This window comes from Vombatus ursinus, unplaced genomic scaffold (genome assembly GCF_900497805.2).
Source record: "Vombatus ursinus unplaced genomic scaffold, bare-nosed wombat genome assembly UNPS02014802.1, whole genome shotgun sequence".
Taxonomy (NCBI): Eukaryota; Metazoa; Chordata; class Mammalia; order Diprotodontia; family Vombatidae; genus Vombatus; species Vombatus ursinus.
In genome coordinates, this window is record NW_020954580.1 from 13,533,758 (window position 1) to 13,553,430 (window position 19,673).

The window sequence follows — 19,673 nt, forward strand, 5'->3', positions numbered from 1 at the left end:
ACACACACACACACACACACACACACACACACACACACACACACACATATATATATAATACAGGATCCTATATTCTCTTTCAATGAAGTAGAGCAAAACCTTGCTTTAAAGACTTTTTTTTTTTCTGACAAGGTTTGTCTCATGCATAGGATGAGATTCTAGGAGAGTCTGATAGATATAATCACAAAGATAACTTATTACTTGCTCTTTTTGAGAGCCCTGGAAATAGCAGCTCCTGGATCCTTCCCCAACCATTGTCCTTACTTTCAGCCCAGCCCTGGCAACAATTATCCAGTGGAGCTGTCCTTACGGAGAAGGGACCCACTATCCTTTCTTCCACTACCAGTGAGCAAATCAATCAGCAAGCATTTATGAAGTGCCTACTACTCAGCCACTGTACCAAGTGCTGAGGATATAAAGGCAAAAACGGTCTATCCTCTCATTCTACTGATGTAAATAACATGTAAATAACTACATACATACAAGATATATACAGAATCAATGGAAGGTAATTTCATAGGGGAGGGGGCACTAGCTATTTGGGAGACTAGGAAAGATCTCCTACAAAAGATGGGATTCAAGTTGTTTCTTGAAGGGAAGTCAGAGATATGCAGGAGAAAAAGAATAGAAGGGAGAACATTTCAGGCATGGAGAAGAGCCAGTGCAATGTCATGGAAACCAGAGACTGAGTTTCGTGTGTGAGGAACAGTAAGCATGCTGATGTAATTGGATCACAGAGCACATGGAAGAGAATGACAAATAAGATAATTCAAAAGTTAGGAAGGGTCCAAGTTGTGAGAGCTTTAAATTCCAGATGGCTTTAGGGAAATAAGCCTGGTATCTACCTCTTCAGGGGCTACATCTTCTGCTTCCTCATTAGCAACAGCTACTGAAGACCTAGAAAAGAGCATTCTCACCACCAAATTCCTTGGCACCACGAAATGGTTCAGCTCATAGGTTCTTCTCAATTGAAATGACACTGAAGAAGGTGCATTACCATCTACTTTGATGTTGAACCTAAGGGCAAAAAGGCCTTTCTATGTGCCCTTAAGCTGAAACTTATTTGATTTATCTTCTCTCATGAGAACGTGAGCTCCTAGATAACAGGGACTATCTTGCTTTTCTGTTTACATTGCCAGCATTTAGCCTAGTGTTTGAAACATACTAAGTGCTTATTGCTTTTTGTGAATTTTTTCATTCATCATTAATATTTAGCATATTGTACGTAAGGAAACAGTTTCCATTTGAGTATTTTAGCAACTGTTTTCAGGGTCCTTACTTTCCATTTCAAAGTTGTAATGATGGTGATTGAAATGGCCTCAGAACAAATGTGGAATTGCCAGATGCTGTTGCAGTCTAATGTTATTGTCAAATTATCGTGCACAGGAAATGCTGTTATTCCTCATTCCACTGAATTGATCACTTGCCACTCTAGTCCATTAAGATTGGGGGTAAAACAGGGAAAATTATGAGAAGAGAAGCTACATTTGTGTCAATAAGGTAGATTCAAGAAATGTTGATAAACAAAAACAAATGTAAATATTCCAAATGTTATGTTGTTGTTTTCTTTTTCTTTCTTTCTTTCTTTTTTTTTTTAATCCTCTAAAGGTCATATTTGCAGTAAAGCATTCCAAGAACTGTTTGTGTGTCTTTCATTAGAATTAATTGTCTTCACATAACTAAATCCATATTCATTATTTTGGAAATGCATTCCAGTGTCTTGGAGGATACAATACCAAATGTAATCCTAGCAAGCCAGCTTCCGGTAGTAATTTCAAAAGAAAGCTCATCCATTTTTCTTTCTCCTCTCACTTGCAGGGACCAGATAACTGCACTAAGTGTTCTCATTTTAAGGATGGTCCAAACTGTGTGGAAAAATGTCCTGATGGATTACAGGGGGCCAATAGCTTTATATTCAAATATGCTGACCAGGACCGTGAATGTCACCCCTGTCACCCAAACTGCACCCAAGGGTAAGTTTTCCCAAAGGCAAAATTTGACTTGTAAATGTGGAAGACCAGATTTGGGCTTTAAATTGGTCAGAAGAAACACTTTTTACTCATTTTGCAATGCTTTTCACCGTAGGCCCTATTATTATTTTATGTCTGATGCTTTGAGTTCAGAGAGACATTGAAGTGAGACAATACGTCAACTTATTTTTCATTCCATGAAAATCAATGTAAGTCCAACACAACTTGGAACTTTCAAGAATGTGATAGAATTGTTCTTCTTTATGCAATGATGTAACAATAGTCTTTTTTAATATATAGTTTAAATAGTGGCTTAAGACGACAGATGTAGCATAAAATGGAAAAATTGGCATTAGATTCATTTGATTGGTCCTTGAAATGGGACCAATAAATAAAAATCTCCCATCATGGGAGGTTTTCCTGCTAAAACTGGAGAATATTTTTGCTAAGGAAATTGTGGAGGGGATATTATCCTTAGATGAGTTTGGAATGCAAGGGCTGCTGAGTTCCTTTCCAGTTCTGAGTTGACAATAATATTTTTGTAATGTTGATTTTTTTTTGACCAGTCTTGGCAAAAGGATACAATTTCCTTTTTTGTCATAGATGTTTTTCAGTGAAGACTATCCCTTTGATCGAGAGCTTTGACCAACTCCTTTATAACAAGTGGGAATGACAGATGAAACAGAGAAATTTGACAAAACAGAAATGTTAAAAAAAAAAAACTGACCCAGACATATATATTATTATATATACATATACTTTAATCTCATATTATCTTATAACCTTGAATTCTTTTTTAGTGATATATTAAGCTTAGAGATGTGTCTTTCTCTTTTCTCATTTGGTCAATGAGATTTATTTTACAGTGACTTTCAGGTTCTCACACATTTCCTGAAGAATCTATGTTACTCCCTTTTGGGAAGACTGAAGATGTAGCCATACCCAAGCTTTGTTTAAGGAATTTTCTAAACTTCAACTAGGGGGCAAAGATCCAGAAAGACAATGAGGAACTTGACCACAAAACCACTTCCAAGAAAGCAGAAAAAAGAAAAAGATATATATTGAAGAAAAGAAAAATCAGAAGAAAATTTGGAGAATTCATTTCACTCACCTATTAAAAAGCAACAGTTTATAGGACTTTTTATTTTTAGTAGTGTCTTTTCCCTATTTCCTTCTAAAACCAATTTGTTCTAGAACCGAGAATTTTTTTCCCCCTGCGCTATAATACAAAGTCCTCCTCCTGCTGTGGTGGACTCGTTATCTTTGGCAGGTAAGTATGAAAATCCATCAAGCACTTCTCTGCCAGTTTAGTGACCAGCTGGTAAGGGGACATTGCAGAAGCTAATAAACCAACATCATCTACTGCCAGAGGAAATAGCATCCTTTTTGAGGTGTTTCTACCATTTCCTGTAGGATGAGCCATCAGCGCCTTAAGCTCTTTTTCTCAGTGGCAGTCTTTATAAGGTGGGGTAATAAAAACCCTGCCATTCAAGTTCAATTCAGTCAAGCTACCTTTGTCAGTTCGTTGATTAATGTGTGCTAGCACAGAGACCTGTGGAGACTGAAATCGTCATAAAGAGGCATTTCATTGAGGAAGCTAAGAAGCGACAAATGGGTGCTAGCATGGATGTATGTTTTGTGAGTGTGCATTTCACTTGAGTTAAAATCTTTCATGAAGAACAACTGGTACCTTTGGAAAGGGAAGAAGCGTCACCAGAGGGTGGGGGGAGGGGAGAAGGAACTTTGCTTGCTAAAATAATCATCCACAAGAGGGTTTTATTGTTTTGCAGCTAAAATTAAACCAGTAAATTATTCAATATAATGTTGATGTCAACAGCTGTTGCCATTCAAAATGAGACCTTTTGCTGCTTTTGCAAATCTAATTACAATGGAGCCATTAGGGAAATGAAAGTGAGATCACAGAGACACAGTCTGGATCTGTTGCTGATGTGTCTTCCTCCCAGCTCCTTTAAATCACAGTTATGTAATAAAGGGAAATATGTAGAGGTGGGAAGATAGAAGTAGGAAACTGTGAAAAAGAGATCGTTTTCTCTGAACGGCAAGATCTTGGATCTTGGCCAGGTGGGAGGATGAAGGTGTATTACAGAACAAATCCCAAAAGCTCACCTGGGAACCGTAAGCAAATAGAAAGGAACCAGTCTTCAGCAGTGTGAGGCTACAGAGCTGTGGGCAGATAAAATTGGAATGCATCATGTTCAGGGGCATATGTCTAAGTAGAGTCTCTAATGATTGATTCAACTCTGTGTGTTTTTCATTTGCATTTTAGCCTTAGGCTCCCCCTTCTTCCAGCAGCCTCTCTGGTCCCTAGGATCACTGAAGTCAGACAAGTGAATGAAGCCCCAGTCTATGATTTTTAGACTTAGGAGTTCCCATTTCTGCCGTATTACTGGCCAACACTTTACTTTGAAAGTACATTATTTAGAGAATCTTTCTTTTGCAAATTGAGTATACAAAAGCCATGCCAGCCCATGTTAAAATCACAGAGCCTTTGGTCAGGTGATGCAACTAATGACTATTTTCATTTTGAAATGTGTTTAATGACATGCGTATATTTACCTGATCTTAGAGATTCAAGTATAGGTTTTCTAGGCCAGCTTCCCCTATAGCCACCAGCATCTCTATTATAAGTCTCAAAAGTGCCAGTCTAATAATCCAAGAACTAAGTTAATTCTAATGGCCTTTTCATCACATTTTAGAAAGAAAGTACTTATCTTTAATTTTGTTAATGAGACCCAAAAACCAAAATCATCTGCATGAAATCTAAAAAGCACTTACTCCACTGAAGTTATGTTGAATATGATGGTCATAATGAGTACCTCAGATGAAATACATATATTTAAATTCATCAAAATGTATGATTACATTGATAAAGTACTCTTTTTACTAACCCAGATGTTAGCTTTCCATGCTTTAGTTGGTGGTTTCATGAACAAAAAGTTCATCACCAAGACCTGAGCCTTCCCTAATTTATCTAGGCTGGCCTTTGAATTTGTATAAATGAATGAATGCAGACATACATACATGCAGACATACATACATGCAAACAATCATCAAGCCCTCCTCTGAAATGTTTCTGACTTGATAGTACCTATCAGCATTTGTCCTTTACTTAGATGTACCCAGTATCACCTACATATCACATAGAAGCATCCTGGTGAGGAATTTAGTATATATTTCCAGTGTCATGGAGGACCTGTGTATTTTCAGTGTCATAGAAGAATTACTGCACAAAGTCCAAATGGAAGAAAGATTTCCCATGGGTAATAATAACAACTAACAGTTATAGAGATCTTTAACTTTTGTCAAGTAAAATATATGCCACACATATGTATATATACACACACATATATTCATTTATAAACATGAATATATATGCAAATATATTAATGTATTATATGTCATCTGTACATATGGGTGTTACACATACATAGAGATATTTCTATGAATTATACGGATATAACTATAGATGTAGATAACTATTGTGATCCTCAAAATAACCCTGTGAAGTAGGTACTGTAATTATCTCTGTCTTACAGGTGAGGAAACTGAGGCTGAAAGTTTAAGTGACTTGTCCAGTATCACACATGTCATAAATATTTTGAGTTTGAACTCAGGCTTCCTGACTCTAAGTCTAATGCTCTGTCCAGTAGTCTACCTTGTTCTTTATAAATGCCAATAGATGGTGAAGATGTCAAGGTACTCTGGCTTATGGATGACATTGCACTAATTACATAAAAATCCAGAAGACTATAAATCCTTCTCACTGAGATTCATGATCCCTCAAAAGTGATTGCCCTAATAATCTTCCCAGGATAAATTAAGCCGATGAAAAATACATATAATTCATATTATGATAAGCAACCAAGTGAGTGGATAATTGGTTTCAACTCATAGGTACATGTACTTTGGATAGGTAGAGCTTTTGAATACTGAGCTGGGATGAGAATGTAATAGGAACAAAGAAGGCACGATATTACATTGGAGAAATTACATGACTTTCAATGATAACAAACTGCTTTTCGAAAAAAATATCTTTCAAACAATATTTGTAATAATAATTTTATAGGGCTATGAATCATATAAAACTTTGATCTCAGAAGAATCAAAATTGTAGTTTAACCCAAAGATAAACAAAAAGACACAGTGGGTATACATGGGCTGTAGCATTATTGCTGACAATAACATGGTCACAAGAAATGGCATAGAATGTATCATCTGTACATACTTTTGTCAGAATTCTTCAAGGATATGTCATTTCTTCAGTGTCCATGATCCTTCCAAGGCCAGGTAATTTCCTCTATGGACAAAGCAGTCATCACTAGAGCCAATCTGTTGATGAGTCTCTGAATTTATTTAGGCTGGGCCTCAGAGGATAACAATATAGACCTGTTACATCCAAGCTGTGAGTCAAAGCCTTTCTAGCTTAGTCAAACTTTCCAGGGCTGTTCTTCTGCCAGCAAAGACCTTGAAAATTAAGGACCTACTCCATACCCCTAAAAGGCATTACCATGGATTTTTCATTGAAATACACACACACACACACACACACACACACACAGATATACAATGATATATATAATAAAATAGTCATATATATATATGTATGTTAATCTATGTCTATTTGGTTGTCTAGTTTATCATCCATCCTGTGACTGCCAATATTTCAATGTATAAATGTAGATGTACTCTAGCTGATACTGTTCTATCCTCTAATGATGGAGTTTACAGCCCAGCCATCACTGTCTATCCTCTGTGCCTCTTATTAATATCCTTCCACAAATTCAACACATTGTATACACATCATGCTAATGGATTCCTTGAGTTAACCTTAAATAACAAGGATACAAATGGAGTAAGTAGCTTGTTTATCAGTTATTCCTTGTGCTGGCTATGTGACCAGCCCAACTTTTTAATCACATTTTATAACATCTGTTTCCCTATTTCTGTGTCATAATTCCTTGTATGTAATCCATCATTTTGGGTCCGTTATAGACATCTATTTTGCCATTTGGACAATATTCAGTATATTAAACCACCTTTTCATCATCAAGGTTTATCAGTTGACTACATTTGGACTCTAATAAGTTGTTTTTATGTATCAATAAACCCATCAGTATAGAATTCCTCATAGGAAATGTATTTATGAAAAGATATATTTTAAGAAAATGAATTTTGCCATCCAGCTTAATTGTTAAGTTTTATGTAATTAACAGCACATATTTCTGTCCAAAAATTCTTTGGAATTCTACTGCATTCCACAGATGTAAAATCACATTATTCCAATATAAAGAAAGTAGAAGGCTACCAGTCTTACTATTTAAACTCCTTTCCCTACAGGTTTGATGGCTTGGTTAGGAACACAAGACATTTTATGGCATAAGAGACCTGGGTTGGTTTAAACATTGTGTTCTGGTTTTTTTTGTGCTGTATATGATGCTTCAGATCAATTACCAACTAAAAAGTAGAGTGTCAGATATGATTAGAATTCCTCCTTTTTGGAAATTCATTTGTTCAGTAAAAATAAATGATGTTGTTTTGCTCTAATAGATTGTTAATATCCTACAAACATAAAAGATTTATTAATGTATGGTTTATTTATATTGTCAAATCATATATATATATATATATGTACATATATATCTATCATTCACATTTTTATTTGGAAAACATTCAAAATAACCATTAAAAAGTAGCCACCATAAATTGGTTGTTTGCATCTCATTGGGAACTTTAATTGTTTTGCACATCAACCAACTCCAGCTTTATTAGATTAAATAAGGAAATGTTGCTAATAATGTGGAGAAAATGTGGAAAATATTTTAATAGAAATTAGGGAGCTGTCAGCCTCTGCTTATCATCTAAAATGTTTCTGGGTGCATAAAAATAAACTTTGATAGCCCGGACTTGAGACACATACTGGTTGTAAGGAACCAACTAAACTAGGTGTTGCTCTACTGTGGTCACTGTATAGCTAGGGTAAGAGAGACTGGTCTCTAGCCATCAGGCAGCTGATGGCACAGTGGATAGTGTGCATCGTGTGGAGTCATTTGAATTCAAATCCTACTTCAGAGACTTGCTTAGGTGTGTGACTCTGGGCAAGTGCCTTAACCTCTCGCTTTGTTTCATTTTCCTCAACTGTAAAATGAGGATAATAAAAATAGATTTTGCCATATCTGTGGATACTAAATCAGGGTACTAAATCACTAAATACTACACTGACATGATAAACAGCTGAGAATAAGGTATTACATGTATTGTTTAGATATAACTTAATGAAAGATAGTTAGATAGATAGATATGTGCATCTCCCTCAGCTCCTTCTGAAACTGCGACTTGGAATTTTTATTTCTTTTGAAGAATTTTAATACTTCATCTCATAATTTCATCATTTGCAGAATTTTCTTTTTTAGGGTTTTTTTTGTGAAATTTTGGACCATAAAAATAAATTAAATATGCCACAAAGCTACTTTTACATGGTGAACTGAACAATGAAATAGAATCTACACCACCAAGGAAATATTTAAAAGCTAGTATTTAACTTGAATCAAGAGAGATTCCTAACATCTAATCTTATATACCTCTTCTATCCGAGTTCTATTCCAATTCAAAAAGCATTTAAATGATATTCATTCAATAAATATTTAATAAATGATTACCATGTACAGTAGTTCTCTGGGGGACACAAATTAATCAATCAGTAGAGCATATATTAAGCCACTCCTATTTGCACAGTGTCTGACACATAGTAGGCACTTAATACATGTTTATTGAATTGAATTGAAAGATAACGTGTGAAGTGCTAAGGATACAAATACAAGAAAGACACTCTCTGTCCTCAGGATCCTAAATAGTTTAAGGTCTAATATGAAGAAGAACAAATAATCTTGATAACCACATGAGAGAGGTCAAACCAAAAGTCTGTATGAGTTCATTTTTAGATTTCTTCATCTTCAAAGTTCACTTGTAAATATCTTCTTCTGGGTTTGTTTATCAAAGGCAGAAATTCAGTATCTAGTATTTTCTCCACATTTGGAGATTTAGAGTCTGCTACTCTGTTTACTAAATCAAAACAGAACAACAACAACAACAACAACAAAAATCTTTTCTGTCAAAAAGCCTATTTCTGGGAAGACTATAGATATAGATGTAGATATGTGTGTATATCCTTGTGATGCTGATCCAGATGTATTGTGGTATGTTTATTTAAAGATATGAAATCACCATTATTGTAACTTGAATCACTGGTTAATGTCCCAGAGCTAAGGAGGCTAATACTCATCTTTTCTCACTTTAGTTCAGACATTAATGAAGAAGGACTTCTTAATAAGCAAAATGTTAAGATTCATATTTAAGAAGTCAAGAGATATGCTGTCTTAGCTGGTATTATACATTTAAAAAAATTGATCACTAATTTCTGTGAATTATCTGAAGTAATAAGGACAATCTACATTTAAATGGGAGCACTTTTATGTCCATTTACAGTGGCTCTAATTTTGGACTGTTTTTTTTTTAATTTCAGAGAATGAAAGTTTAAAAATCAAAACATGCCTAGAGTTCATAACTGAGTTAGTAAATTGAGGCTGGAAGAGTCTTTATAGAACTTCTGAAGGGGGAAAATTAGGTTCCTCACAAGGAAAATAAAAAATAATTTGCTTGACGTCTAAATTTCAGAAATCGTTCATTCATTTTTCTATGTACAGACACAAAAGTTTGCTGTTGTTTAGTTGATTAATCATGTCTAACTTTTCTTGCCACTTCCTTATCCAGCTCATTTTATAGATGAGATAGACAAAAGCAATTGCACTGAAATGTAAACCTCAAGGGATTCCTACTTGGATCTCATTTTCTTCATTTGCTTGCAGAATGGATGTTTATTCACTGCTGTTGACTTCCATATTATGACAGTTTAAACACACATATACACACACATCTGATTTTTTTTTGTTTTTTGTTTTTTTGGGGAGGCAGAGGAAGTGGGGGGTTGGCCTGTCAGAATAGGGCTATTTTAAAGAAGACTGTCAAATTAAACTGAAATTCAATAAAGCAAGTTATTTGGTATAAAATGAATTCATGTTTAAATTTAAGTGCCTTTTAAAGACAGTTGCCATTATGAAATAGAATCTTAGAGTTGATTTTGTGCTGAGTCCAACAGTATGTTCACTTTCTAGATGCCCACTCTTAACCAAATCAATCTAAGGTTAACATTAAGTTACAGAGTAATCAAACAATTTTCTTGATGGTATTTTACTTGAATATAAATGAATTTTAAAAGAAGCTAAGTTTACAAGAGCAATCATGGTATTGCCATTAAATTATCCGGTTTTTACCAATATGGATACCAATATGGAGCAAAATAATTGAATCTACAAATTTTGAAAAGGCTCTGCTTCTTTGGAAGAGATCCACAGAAATCAATTGCCTTTACTATGAAATTATTTTCTATGGGTTCTCCTTGAGAGATCATTTCATTTCTTCACTGCATGTATATCAAATAATTATTTTGTCTCAGACTTTAATTTCATGGGATCTTAGAAACCATCTAAGGAAATATAATTAAGAATTCAATATGTAAGATATTTCTTTTTTCCTAATCTTTCTGAAAATAACTGATTTTTTTCTTTCCTTTTCTTTTTTTAAAAAATCTGGATATGCTGCAGGTGCATAGGCTCGAGTATTGATGACTGCATCGGCCTGATGGATAGGTATTTGGCGTGTTTACTTCCCATGTTTCTCTCTTCTGGTGCTCCAAGTATGAGCAGGGTGCATGAGTGTGCATGTCCCTGTGAATGGCGAGTGATATTTTCTGTTCTGTAATTGCCTGCAGGTGTAGCGGTCCCTCTAGTCATGACTGCATTTACTACCCATGGACGGGCCATTCCACTTTACCACAACATGCTAGGTAACATCTACCATGTTTCCATTTTGTCTCTCAAATCTTCTCCCAATTACCCTAGATAAGAAATACTAACCAGTTTAGTTTTTATTTTAAGTTAATAATCTATGGATCAAGAAAGATGCATAGGAATATCAACCATTTTCATTGCTATTTATTAACCTCTTCTATCACTATCCAGTAAAATGTCAAAGTCTGGATTAGCAAGGTCACTGGTTAACTTAGAAAGTAAAAACATAGTGACAAGCCAGTTACCTAGAATTTTACTAGAAAATTTAAAGTTCAGAGCTCTGTGATTAGAACCAGGCAAATTCATAATAGAGTAATGTAGAAGTCTATGGTTAAACTGTTCCCTAAATTAATCTTTGATGGATCATAACTAGATCCTGATTAAAAAAAAGAACTAATATAAACTGGTTAGTATGTTTACTAGAAAATGCTCAATAATGGTTTTGTCATCCAGTTTCATTGAATTAGGTGTTTCATAGTAATTTTTACTGTTCAGTAGCAAAACATCTACACATTACAATTTTTCTACCTTGTATTTTTTTTGTGAAAAAGCTGTCATATTTTTAGGCTCTTTGTTCATATCCTTGCTGGGATGATCCTTGATCCTTATAGGAACATTTAACATGGCATTTAACAAATAGAAAACTGGGACTTTTGGTCAGGTCAATTATCTAAGAAGAATAATGAGAAGTGAATTATGCAGATTAAAAGATTTGGTGTTATATGTGCTATTGTGTTATAAACATTTTCCTATGAAGTCAATTGTGAAATCAAAAGTTTTGAAGAATGAATTGACTCCAAGCAAAATGGCCTAAATCTCACCAGCAATTGTTTGCCATGGTCGAAAGCTTAATTGGTGACAACATGCAGTTAAAGTTCCGCTGTGTTTCCCACAGAGAAAACAATATTCCTTAGACACCATCTACTCCATACCCTTGTCTTAAAGCTGGTTAACTCTATCATAACGTGTGACCATATTCCCAAAGGAAAAGAGTATGGATATCGTCATGCAGTAAGAGGAAAAGAAAGATTTAAAAACCATACTTAATGAACAATAGATCACTAATGTTATCCATATATTTTCATGACAGCATATTTGTTGTCATTGTATGTATTAACATTATGGTATTTTTCATACCATGTGTCTGATTATTCAATAATTTCATTAAACTTAGCAAATTATTTGGGTGGTCTGGAGATTATGGTATTTTTATCTAAGTTTAACAATTGATGAGGCTTTTAAGTTTTGATTTATATTTTTATAGATTTTGATCTCAAGGAGCTGATACCACCTGTTCTACTTATTTCAGAATTGTGTTAATTAGGAGAGGAAATCATTTGTTTCCTTCTTTCAGCTGATATGGTTCCTGCCCTAGTTCACACCTTTATCAACCCTTAACTATAATCTTCTAATTGTTCTCATCACCTTCAGTATCTTTCTTTTTCTCCTCTATTCTCCATGCAATTGCCAAAATTAGCATCCTAAGGCATAGGTCACTTTCCTGCTGAAAAATTTTCAGTGGCTCCCAATTATGTTTAGGTCAAAATGCAAACTTCTTACCTAGGATCTTAATGCCCTTCACAGTCAAGTTCCAAACTACTTTTTCAGCTGTTACTTCCTTTTTTTATCATCTGTGTTCTAACCACACTGGCCTCCTTACTATTTCCTGAACTGAATGGTTGATCAGCCTCCTCTGTGCTCTTGCAGGTCATGACTTGGTATGGAAGCCATCTGACCTTCCACCCCTTAGCTTCCTTCGGAGTTCAGTTTAGGTGCTACATCCTTGAAAACTTTTCCAATCTCCCCTTACCCAACTTGGTAGTGCCTTTTTCTCTCCTTAAATTAATTTGTATTTATTTATCTCTGTATGTATTGTTTCTTCTTAAGGGCAGCAACAGTTTTGTTTTTGTCTTTTTATCCACAATGCTTTGAAAATAGAGATTAACAAATGTTGGTTCAATTGATTTGATTTTCTTTTTTATATATTATATGCCAGTATTCAGTATATTTCTTTTTGCCTTTGAACAGAAGCCTGATTTAAAAGCCAGTTTGGTACTTAGATGGGTTTCAGTATGGGTGTAAGAAGGCTAGAGGTGACTGAGGCTTTTTTTGGGGGGCGGGACATTGAAATGAATTAGATGAACATGTTAAGCAAGTTCCTTATCCCATAAACTTAAAATTGCAACAAATTCTTTCTCTCTAGGCCCGTGTAAGTGTGAGCCTATATTAAAGTAGAAGAATAACTTAGAAAATCTCTCAAAAGTCTATTTTTCTCATCCTCTGATGACATTTAAAGCCTTGATTTTAATTAATTCAATGAAACAAATGTTAAACTCCTACTTATAGAAAGAACTATTCTAGGACATAGTGAAAAACAAAATTTAGGGGGAAAATGTCCTTGTCCTAATGGAGGTGACAGTTTATTTAGGGGGGATATGGCAGGTATGCAAATAACTTTTAAATATCATATATGCAGAAGGGCATTAGAAGGTACAAAGTAGTGTCTAAAGGAAAAAAACCGTTTTATAAATGTTCCTTGAAAGAGATTTTTCATTTAAGATTTAAAAAATTAATACAAGAAGCAAAGAGGGGGTGTAAAAGCATTCCAGGAATAGAAGATAGTGTGATTAGATGCACAGAAGTGGTAAAGTATAGGGTGTATTTGGGAGGCAGGGTAATTGAGTTTGGTTAAAATGTTGAGAAATGAGAGATAAGTAGCATAAAATAAGGCAGGAAGGATAGGGTGGCTTCAAATTATAGAAGATCTTTAATGCTAAGCATAACAAATATTACCAATTTTTATTGAACTGAGTCAGAATATTTTATACACACACACACACACACACACACTGTTTATCAATAAGCAGGCAATAGGGAGCTATGGCAGAATTTTAGTGACACAATTTGTTGTTCACTCGTTTCAGTCGTGTTCAGTTCTTAGTGACCGCATTTGGGGTTTTCTTGGCAAAAATACTGGCACAGTTTGCCATTTTCTTCTAGCTCATTTTACACATGAGGAAACTGAGGCAAACAGGTTTAAGTGACTTGTCCATAGTCACACAGCTGGTAAGTGTCTGGGGTCGGATTTGAACTCAGCTCTTCTTAACTCCAGGCATGGCAATTTATCCATTGCATCACTCAGCTGCCCAAGTAACATGATTAGATCTCTGCAAAAGGAAAATGTCTTCTAGCTGTGACAAATGGATTGTAGGTGTGAGGAGCAAGAGTCAAGAAAAAATAATCAGAGGATATTGTATACATTCAGGTAATTTGGCAACAAAGATCTCTAATAATAGGATGACAGTAAGAGTAAAAAGGATAGGAAAAAAGCAGATATGGAGCTAGAAGCAATGGAACTTAGTTATTTAATGGACTTGGTAAGTGAAGAAAGAGAGGAGATAAAGCATTACCAAAGCTTTGAACATGGAACAAAAGGGTGCCACTTAGAGAAATAGTAGTACTAGAATGAGGACTGATTTTGGACAGAAAAGTGATACACTTGATTTGGGATATGGTAGTATGGGTGGGAAATTCAGGCAGAGATGTTCTTTTAGTAATGAAGGTTAGGAGCTGTGAAGTAGTATCTGAAATAGGGAGAGACAGACAGACAGACAGGAGACAGGGGCAGGAGAGAGAGAGAGGAAGAGAGAAAGAGAGAGGGACAGAGAGAGACAGAGAAAGTTGGGAAAATTGCTTGCTTTCCTTACTGGGAATTCCTTTCATGTAATGGGTTAGTCTAGATAATTATGAGGTCCCAACCAATTCTGAAATTCTTGAATTTGTTAGCTTAGGAGGGAAAGTTTAACCCTTAGGAGTAAATGAAATCACTGAATTAAATTAGGCATTAACTTTGAGAAGAAGACACAAAGCAATCTTTGATGACAAGTTAACTTTTATGGAACACACTTTATCTGGACTTTTTTTTTTTAATGCGTCTAGTTTTCTTTTGGTCACTGTAAATTGCACTAAGCATGTCTCTGTGCCACATGTTTAGAGTTTATATTCCCTACTGCCCCATTATGCTGAATTCTGTTGTCTAAATCAGAGAAGAAAGATTGAAGTTTTAAACAAAAACAGGTGAAATGTTTCCAATTTCCTTTATCAGTTTTCATTTTCCAAGCTCTGTTATTCTTTCCCAGTCCTGCAATTCACAAATTGGTTTTACACACTCCATTTAGCTTGCAGGCTGCTGCTAGAACTTCTTCCAGGTAAATTGAATGGGATAGTCTATTTTTTTTAACTTTGGCCCCATCTGGAATATGGTCCTTATTCCCCAAATGACAATTGGTATTTCAGAGAATTCTCCTACTTTCCCTTTTATATTAAATGATCTAAATATCTATTATAACTTTTGGTTAGTTTGACTAGTTGTCAAGATTTTGTATTAATTTATATATTCAGCAAATTTTATTATTTTTTGTTCTAATTTTGATGTAAAATATTCTGACATGCATTTTATCCTACTATTCCTACATGGGCTATAATAGAATAGATTTTCTGTTCTTTGGCAGGTTTATAATCCAGCACTAACACTTACATACATATATTTGCACACATATTATATATACGCACACATATACACACAGAGACAAACACAATTAAGATATTTATACCCAGTTGTGACTATATTCCATAATCAAATTTACATTGCAAAAGTATTTCTTCCTGTTAATTAACATAAGTTTAAATCATAGACTGACCAAGTAATGTAATAATGCAAAATCCATTAAGCTCTTTTGTGCTTTCTGTAATTCAGTACCTTTCATAGAATGTTAATGAACAAAAACCAGTGTTTTATTTCAGCTCTTTGAATTTGAACAGCCTGAAATTTGGAATGATATGGTGATAATTTTCCTAATATTGAACCAGCCTTGTATTCCTGGTATAAGTCCCACTTGGTCATAGTGTATTATCCTTGTGATAAGTTGTTGTAATCTCTTGGCTAATATTTTATTTAAATTTTTTGCATCTATATTCATTAGAGAAATTGGTCCATATTTTTTTTCTATTTTGGTTTGTCCAAGTTTAGGTATCAGCACCATATTTGTATCATAAAAAGAATTTGATAGGACTCCTTTGCTTATTTTCTCAAATAGTTTATATAGTACTAGAATTAATTTTTCTTTAAATATTTGGTAGAATTCACTTGTACATCCATCTGGCCCTGAAGATTTTTTCTTGATGGCTTGTTCAATTTATTTTTTCTGAAATGGGGTTATTTAAGTTCTTTATTTCCTCTTCTGTTGATCTGGACATTTTATATTTTTGTAAATACCCATCCATGTCGCTTAGATTGTCAGATTTATTGGCATACAGTTGGGCAAAATAGCTCCTAATTATTGTTTTAATTTCCTCTCCGTTGGTGGTGAATTCACCCTTTTTCATTTTTGATACAGGTAATTTGGTTTTCTTCTTTCTTTTTTTAAAATCAAATTAACCAAAGGTTTATCTATATTATTAGTATTTTTTCATAAAACCAGATCTTAATTTTTTTTAGTTTAATAATTTTCTTAATTTCAATTTTATTAATCTTTCCTTTGATTTTCAGAATTTCTAATTTGGTATTTAATTTTGGATTTTTAACTTGTTCTTTTTCTCACTTTTTTAGTTGCATGCCCAATTCATTGATATACTCTTTCTCTATTTTATTAATGTAAGCAGTAGAGATATAAAATTTTCCCTAAGAACTGCTTTGGCTGCATCCCATAAGTTTTGGTATGTTGTCTCATTTTTGTCATTCTCTTGGGTTAAATTATTGATTGTTTCTATGATTTGTTCTTTGACCTACTCATTCTTTAGGCTTAGATTATTTAGTTTCCAATTAATTTTTAGTCTATCTTTCCATGGTCCTTTATTATATGTAATTTTTTTATGTCATGATCTTAAAAAGATACATTTAATATTTCTGCTTTTCTCTAATGGATTGTGAGGGTTTTATGCCCTAATACGTGGTCAGTTTTTGTGTAGGTGCCACATACAACTGAGAAAAAGGTATATTCCTTTCTATTTCCATTCAATTTTCTCCAGAGATCTACCATATCTAACTTTTATAAAATTTGATTCACTTCCTTTACTTCTTTTTTGTTTATTTTGTGGTTAGATTTATCTAGTTCAGAGAGTTGAGTCCCACCACTAGCATAGTTTTGTTGTCTATTTCTTCCTGTAACTTGCTTAACTTCTTCTCTAAGAATCTGAATGCTATCCCACTTGGCACATCTATGTTTAGTATTGGTATTATTTCATTGTCTATGGTACCTTTTAGCAAGATGTAGTTTCCTCCTATATCTCTTTTAATTAGATCTATTTTTGCTTTTACTTTGTCTGAAGTCAGGATTGCTACCCCTGCTTTTTTTTTTTTAACTTCAGCTGAAACATAATATATTCTGCTCTAGCTTTTTTACCTTCATTTTGTGTGTATCTCTGTGTTTGAAATATGTTTCTTGGAAATAACATATTGTAGGATTTTGGTTTTGAATCTACTCTGCTATCCACTTCTGTTTTATGGGAGAGTTCATCCCATTCACATTCACAGCTATGATTACTAACTTTGTCTTTCTTTCCATCCTGTTCCCCCCCTCCCAGTTTATACTTTCTCTCTCCTTTCACCCTTTCCCTCCTCACCAGTGTTTTGCTTCTGACCACCACCTCCCTTAATCTCCCCTCCCTTCTATTAGCCCTCTTCCCTACTCTTTCCCCTACTACTTTTTCCCTGCCTTCTATCCACTCCCTCCCTTTTCTTTCCTCTTTTTCTTTCTATTTCCCTATAGAGTATAATAGGTTTCTATAACCAACTGAATGTATATGTTATTCCCTCTTTGAGCCAAATTTGCTGAAAGTAAGGCTCAAACAATGCTTGCCCTCCTCTTCTTTCCCACTACTGTAATAGGTCTTTATGCCTCTTCCTATGATATAATTTACACTATTCTCCATTCCTCATTCCTATTCTCCTAGCATAATCTTTTTCTACCTCTTAATTAATTAATTTTATCATCACATCAAATTCAACTCATTCTCACACTCTCTGTCTATGTATATCCCTTCTATATTCTGTAATAAAGAAGCAGTTCTCAAGAGTTACAAGTTTCTTCTTCCCTTGTGGGGATGTAAATAGTTGAACCTTAATGAATAACATCTTTTTTTTTTTCTTTCCTGTTTACCTTTTTATGCTTCTCTTGAGTCTTATACTTGAAGATCAAATTTTCTGTTCAGGTCTAGTCTTTCATCAGGAAAGTTTGAATGTCCCCTGTTTCATTGAATGTCCATTTTTCCCCTGAGATATTATGCATAATTTTTCTGGGTAGTTAATTCTCAGTTTTAATCCAAGCTCTCTTGCCCTCCAGAATATCATATTCCAAGCTTCTGATCCTTTAATGTAGAAGCTGCTAAGTCCTATGTAATCATGCTGTGGCTCATTTTTATTTCAGTTGATTCTTTTTGGCTGCTTGCAGTATTTTCTTTTTGACCTCATAGTTCTGGAATTTGGCTACAATATTCCTTGGACTTCTTATTTTGGGATCTCTTTCAAGAGGTGATCAGTGAATTCTTTTAATGACTATTTTAGTTTTGGTTCTAGGATATCAGGGCAGTTTATCTTGATAATTTCTTGAAAGTTGTTGTCCAGGCTCTTTTTTTTTTATGGCCTTCAGGTAGTTCAATAATTCTTAAAATATCTCTCCTAGATCTATTTTCCATGTTAGTTATTTTCCAATGAGGTATTTCACATTTTCTTCTTTTTTTTTTATAGTTTTGATTTTGTTTGGCTGATTCTTGATGTCTCATGGAGTCATCAGTTTTCACTTGCCCAATTCTAGTTTTTAACAAATTGTTTTCTTCAGCTAGCTTTTGTATCTCCTTTTCCATTTGGCCAATTCTACTTTTAAAGGAGTTGTTTTCTTCAGGGTATTTTTCTTTTTCCATTTAGCCAATTCTATTTTTAAGGACATGTTTTCTTCAGCCAATTTTTTACTTTCTTTTCCAAGCTGTTGACTCTTTTTTCATAATTCTCTTGCATAACTCTCATTTATTTTCCCAATTTTCTTCTACCTCTCTTACTTGATTTTTAAAACCTTTTTTTCAGCTCTTCAAAGAGGAATTTTTGGACTTGAGACCAATTCATAGTACCTTATGAGGCTTTGCATGTAGCATTTTGACATTGTTATCCTCTTCTGACTTTATGTTTGGATCTTCCCTGTCACTTTAGTAGCTTTCTATGGTCAGGGCTCTTTTTTTTTTTTTACTCTTTTAAAAAAGTTAAGCTCTGCTGCTGAGTACAGGGCCACTGTCCCAAGCTTCTTGGCCTGGGAGCCAGAGGCCTGGTCACTGGCTTTCTGCACTGGAGCCTCTGGGGCTGGAGGTCTCACAGCTGGCCTCCTGTGCCCTTGGCCTGCTGAACCATGACGGCAGAACCTAGGTTGCTGCTCTTTGCTGTGACTATAAGCCTGCTACTGGCTTGCCTGGACACTACCTGTGCTGGGCTATGCTCCCCTTTTACCCATGTGAACAGACCATTCTCAAGTACTTCTAAGTTATCTTGGGCTTGAAAATGTTTTCACTGTCTTTTTGTGGATTCTGTCACTCCAGAATTCTTTTAGAGTTTTGATTTAATGTTATTTCTGAGGGAAATGCAGGAAAGCTCAGACAACTTCCTGGCTTCTCTTTGCCATCTTAGCTCCTCCCCCAACCACTTTATTTCTTATCCAGTACCAAATAGTTTAGAAAATTACTCCAATGTAAATTAAGCTTTGGATCTAGTACTGCTCATCCTCTTTCCTTCATATTT

At 34.6% G+C, this 19,673-nt stretch overlaps 1 protein-coding gene across 1 annotated transcript in view; it reads left to right on the forward strand.

The window, feature by feature from the left end:
- ERBB4 (erb-b2 receptor tyrosine kinase 4) overlaps positions 1-19,673 on the forward strand; it is an 833,670-nt gene that overhangs the window by 502,169 nt on the left and 311,828 nt on the right. The window contains exons 14-15 of the mRNA XM_027873426.1: positions 1,819-1,973; positions 10,816-10,890. Of these exons, the coding sequence (XP_027729227.1) occupies positions 1,819-1,973; positions 10,816-10,890 (230 nt within the window). The remainder of the gene's footprint in view (positions 1-1,818; positions 1,974-10,815; positions 10,891-19,673) is intronic.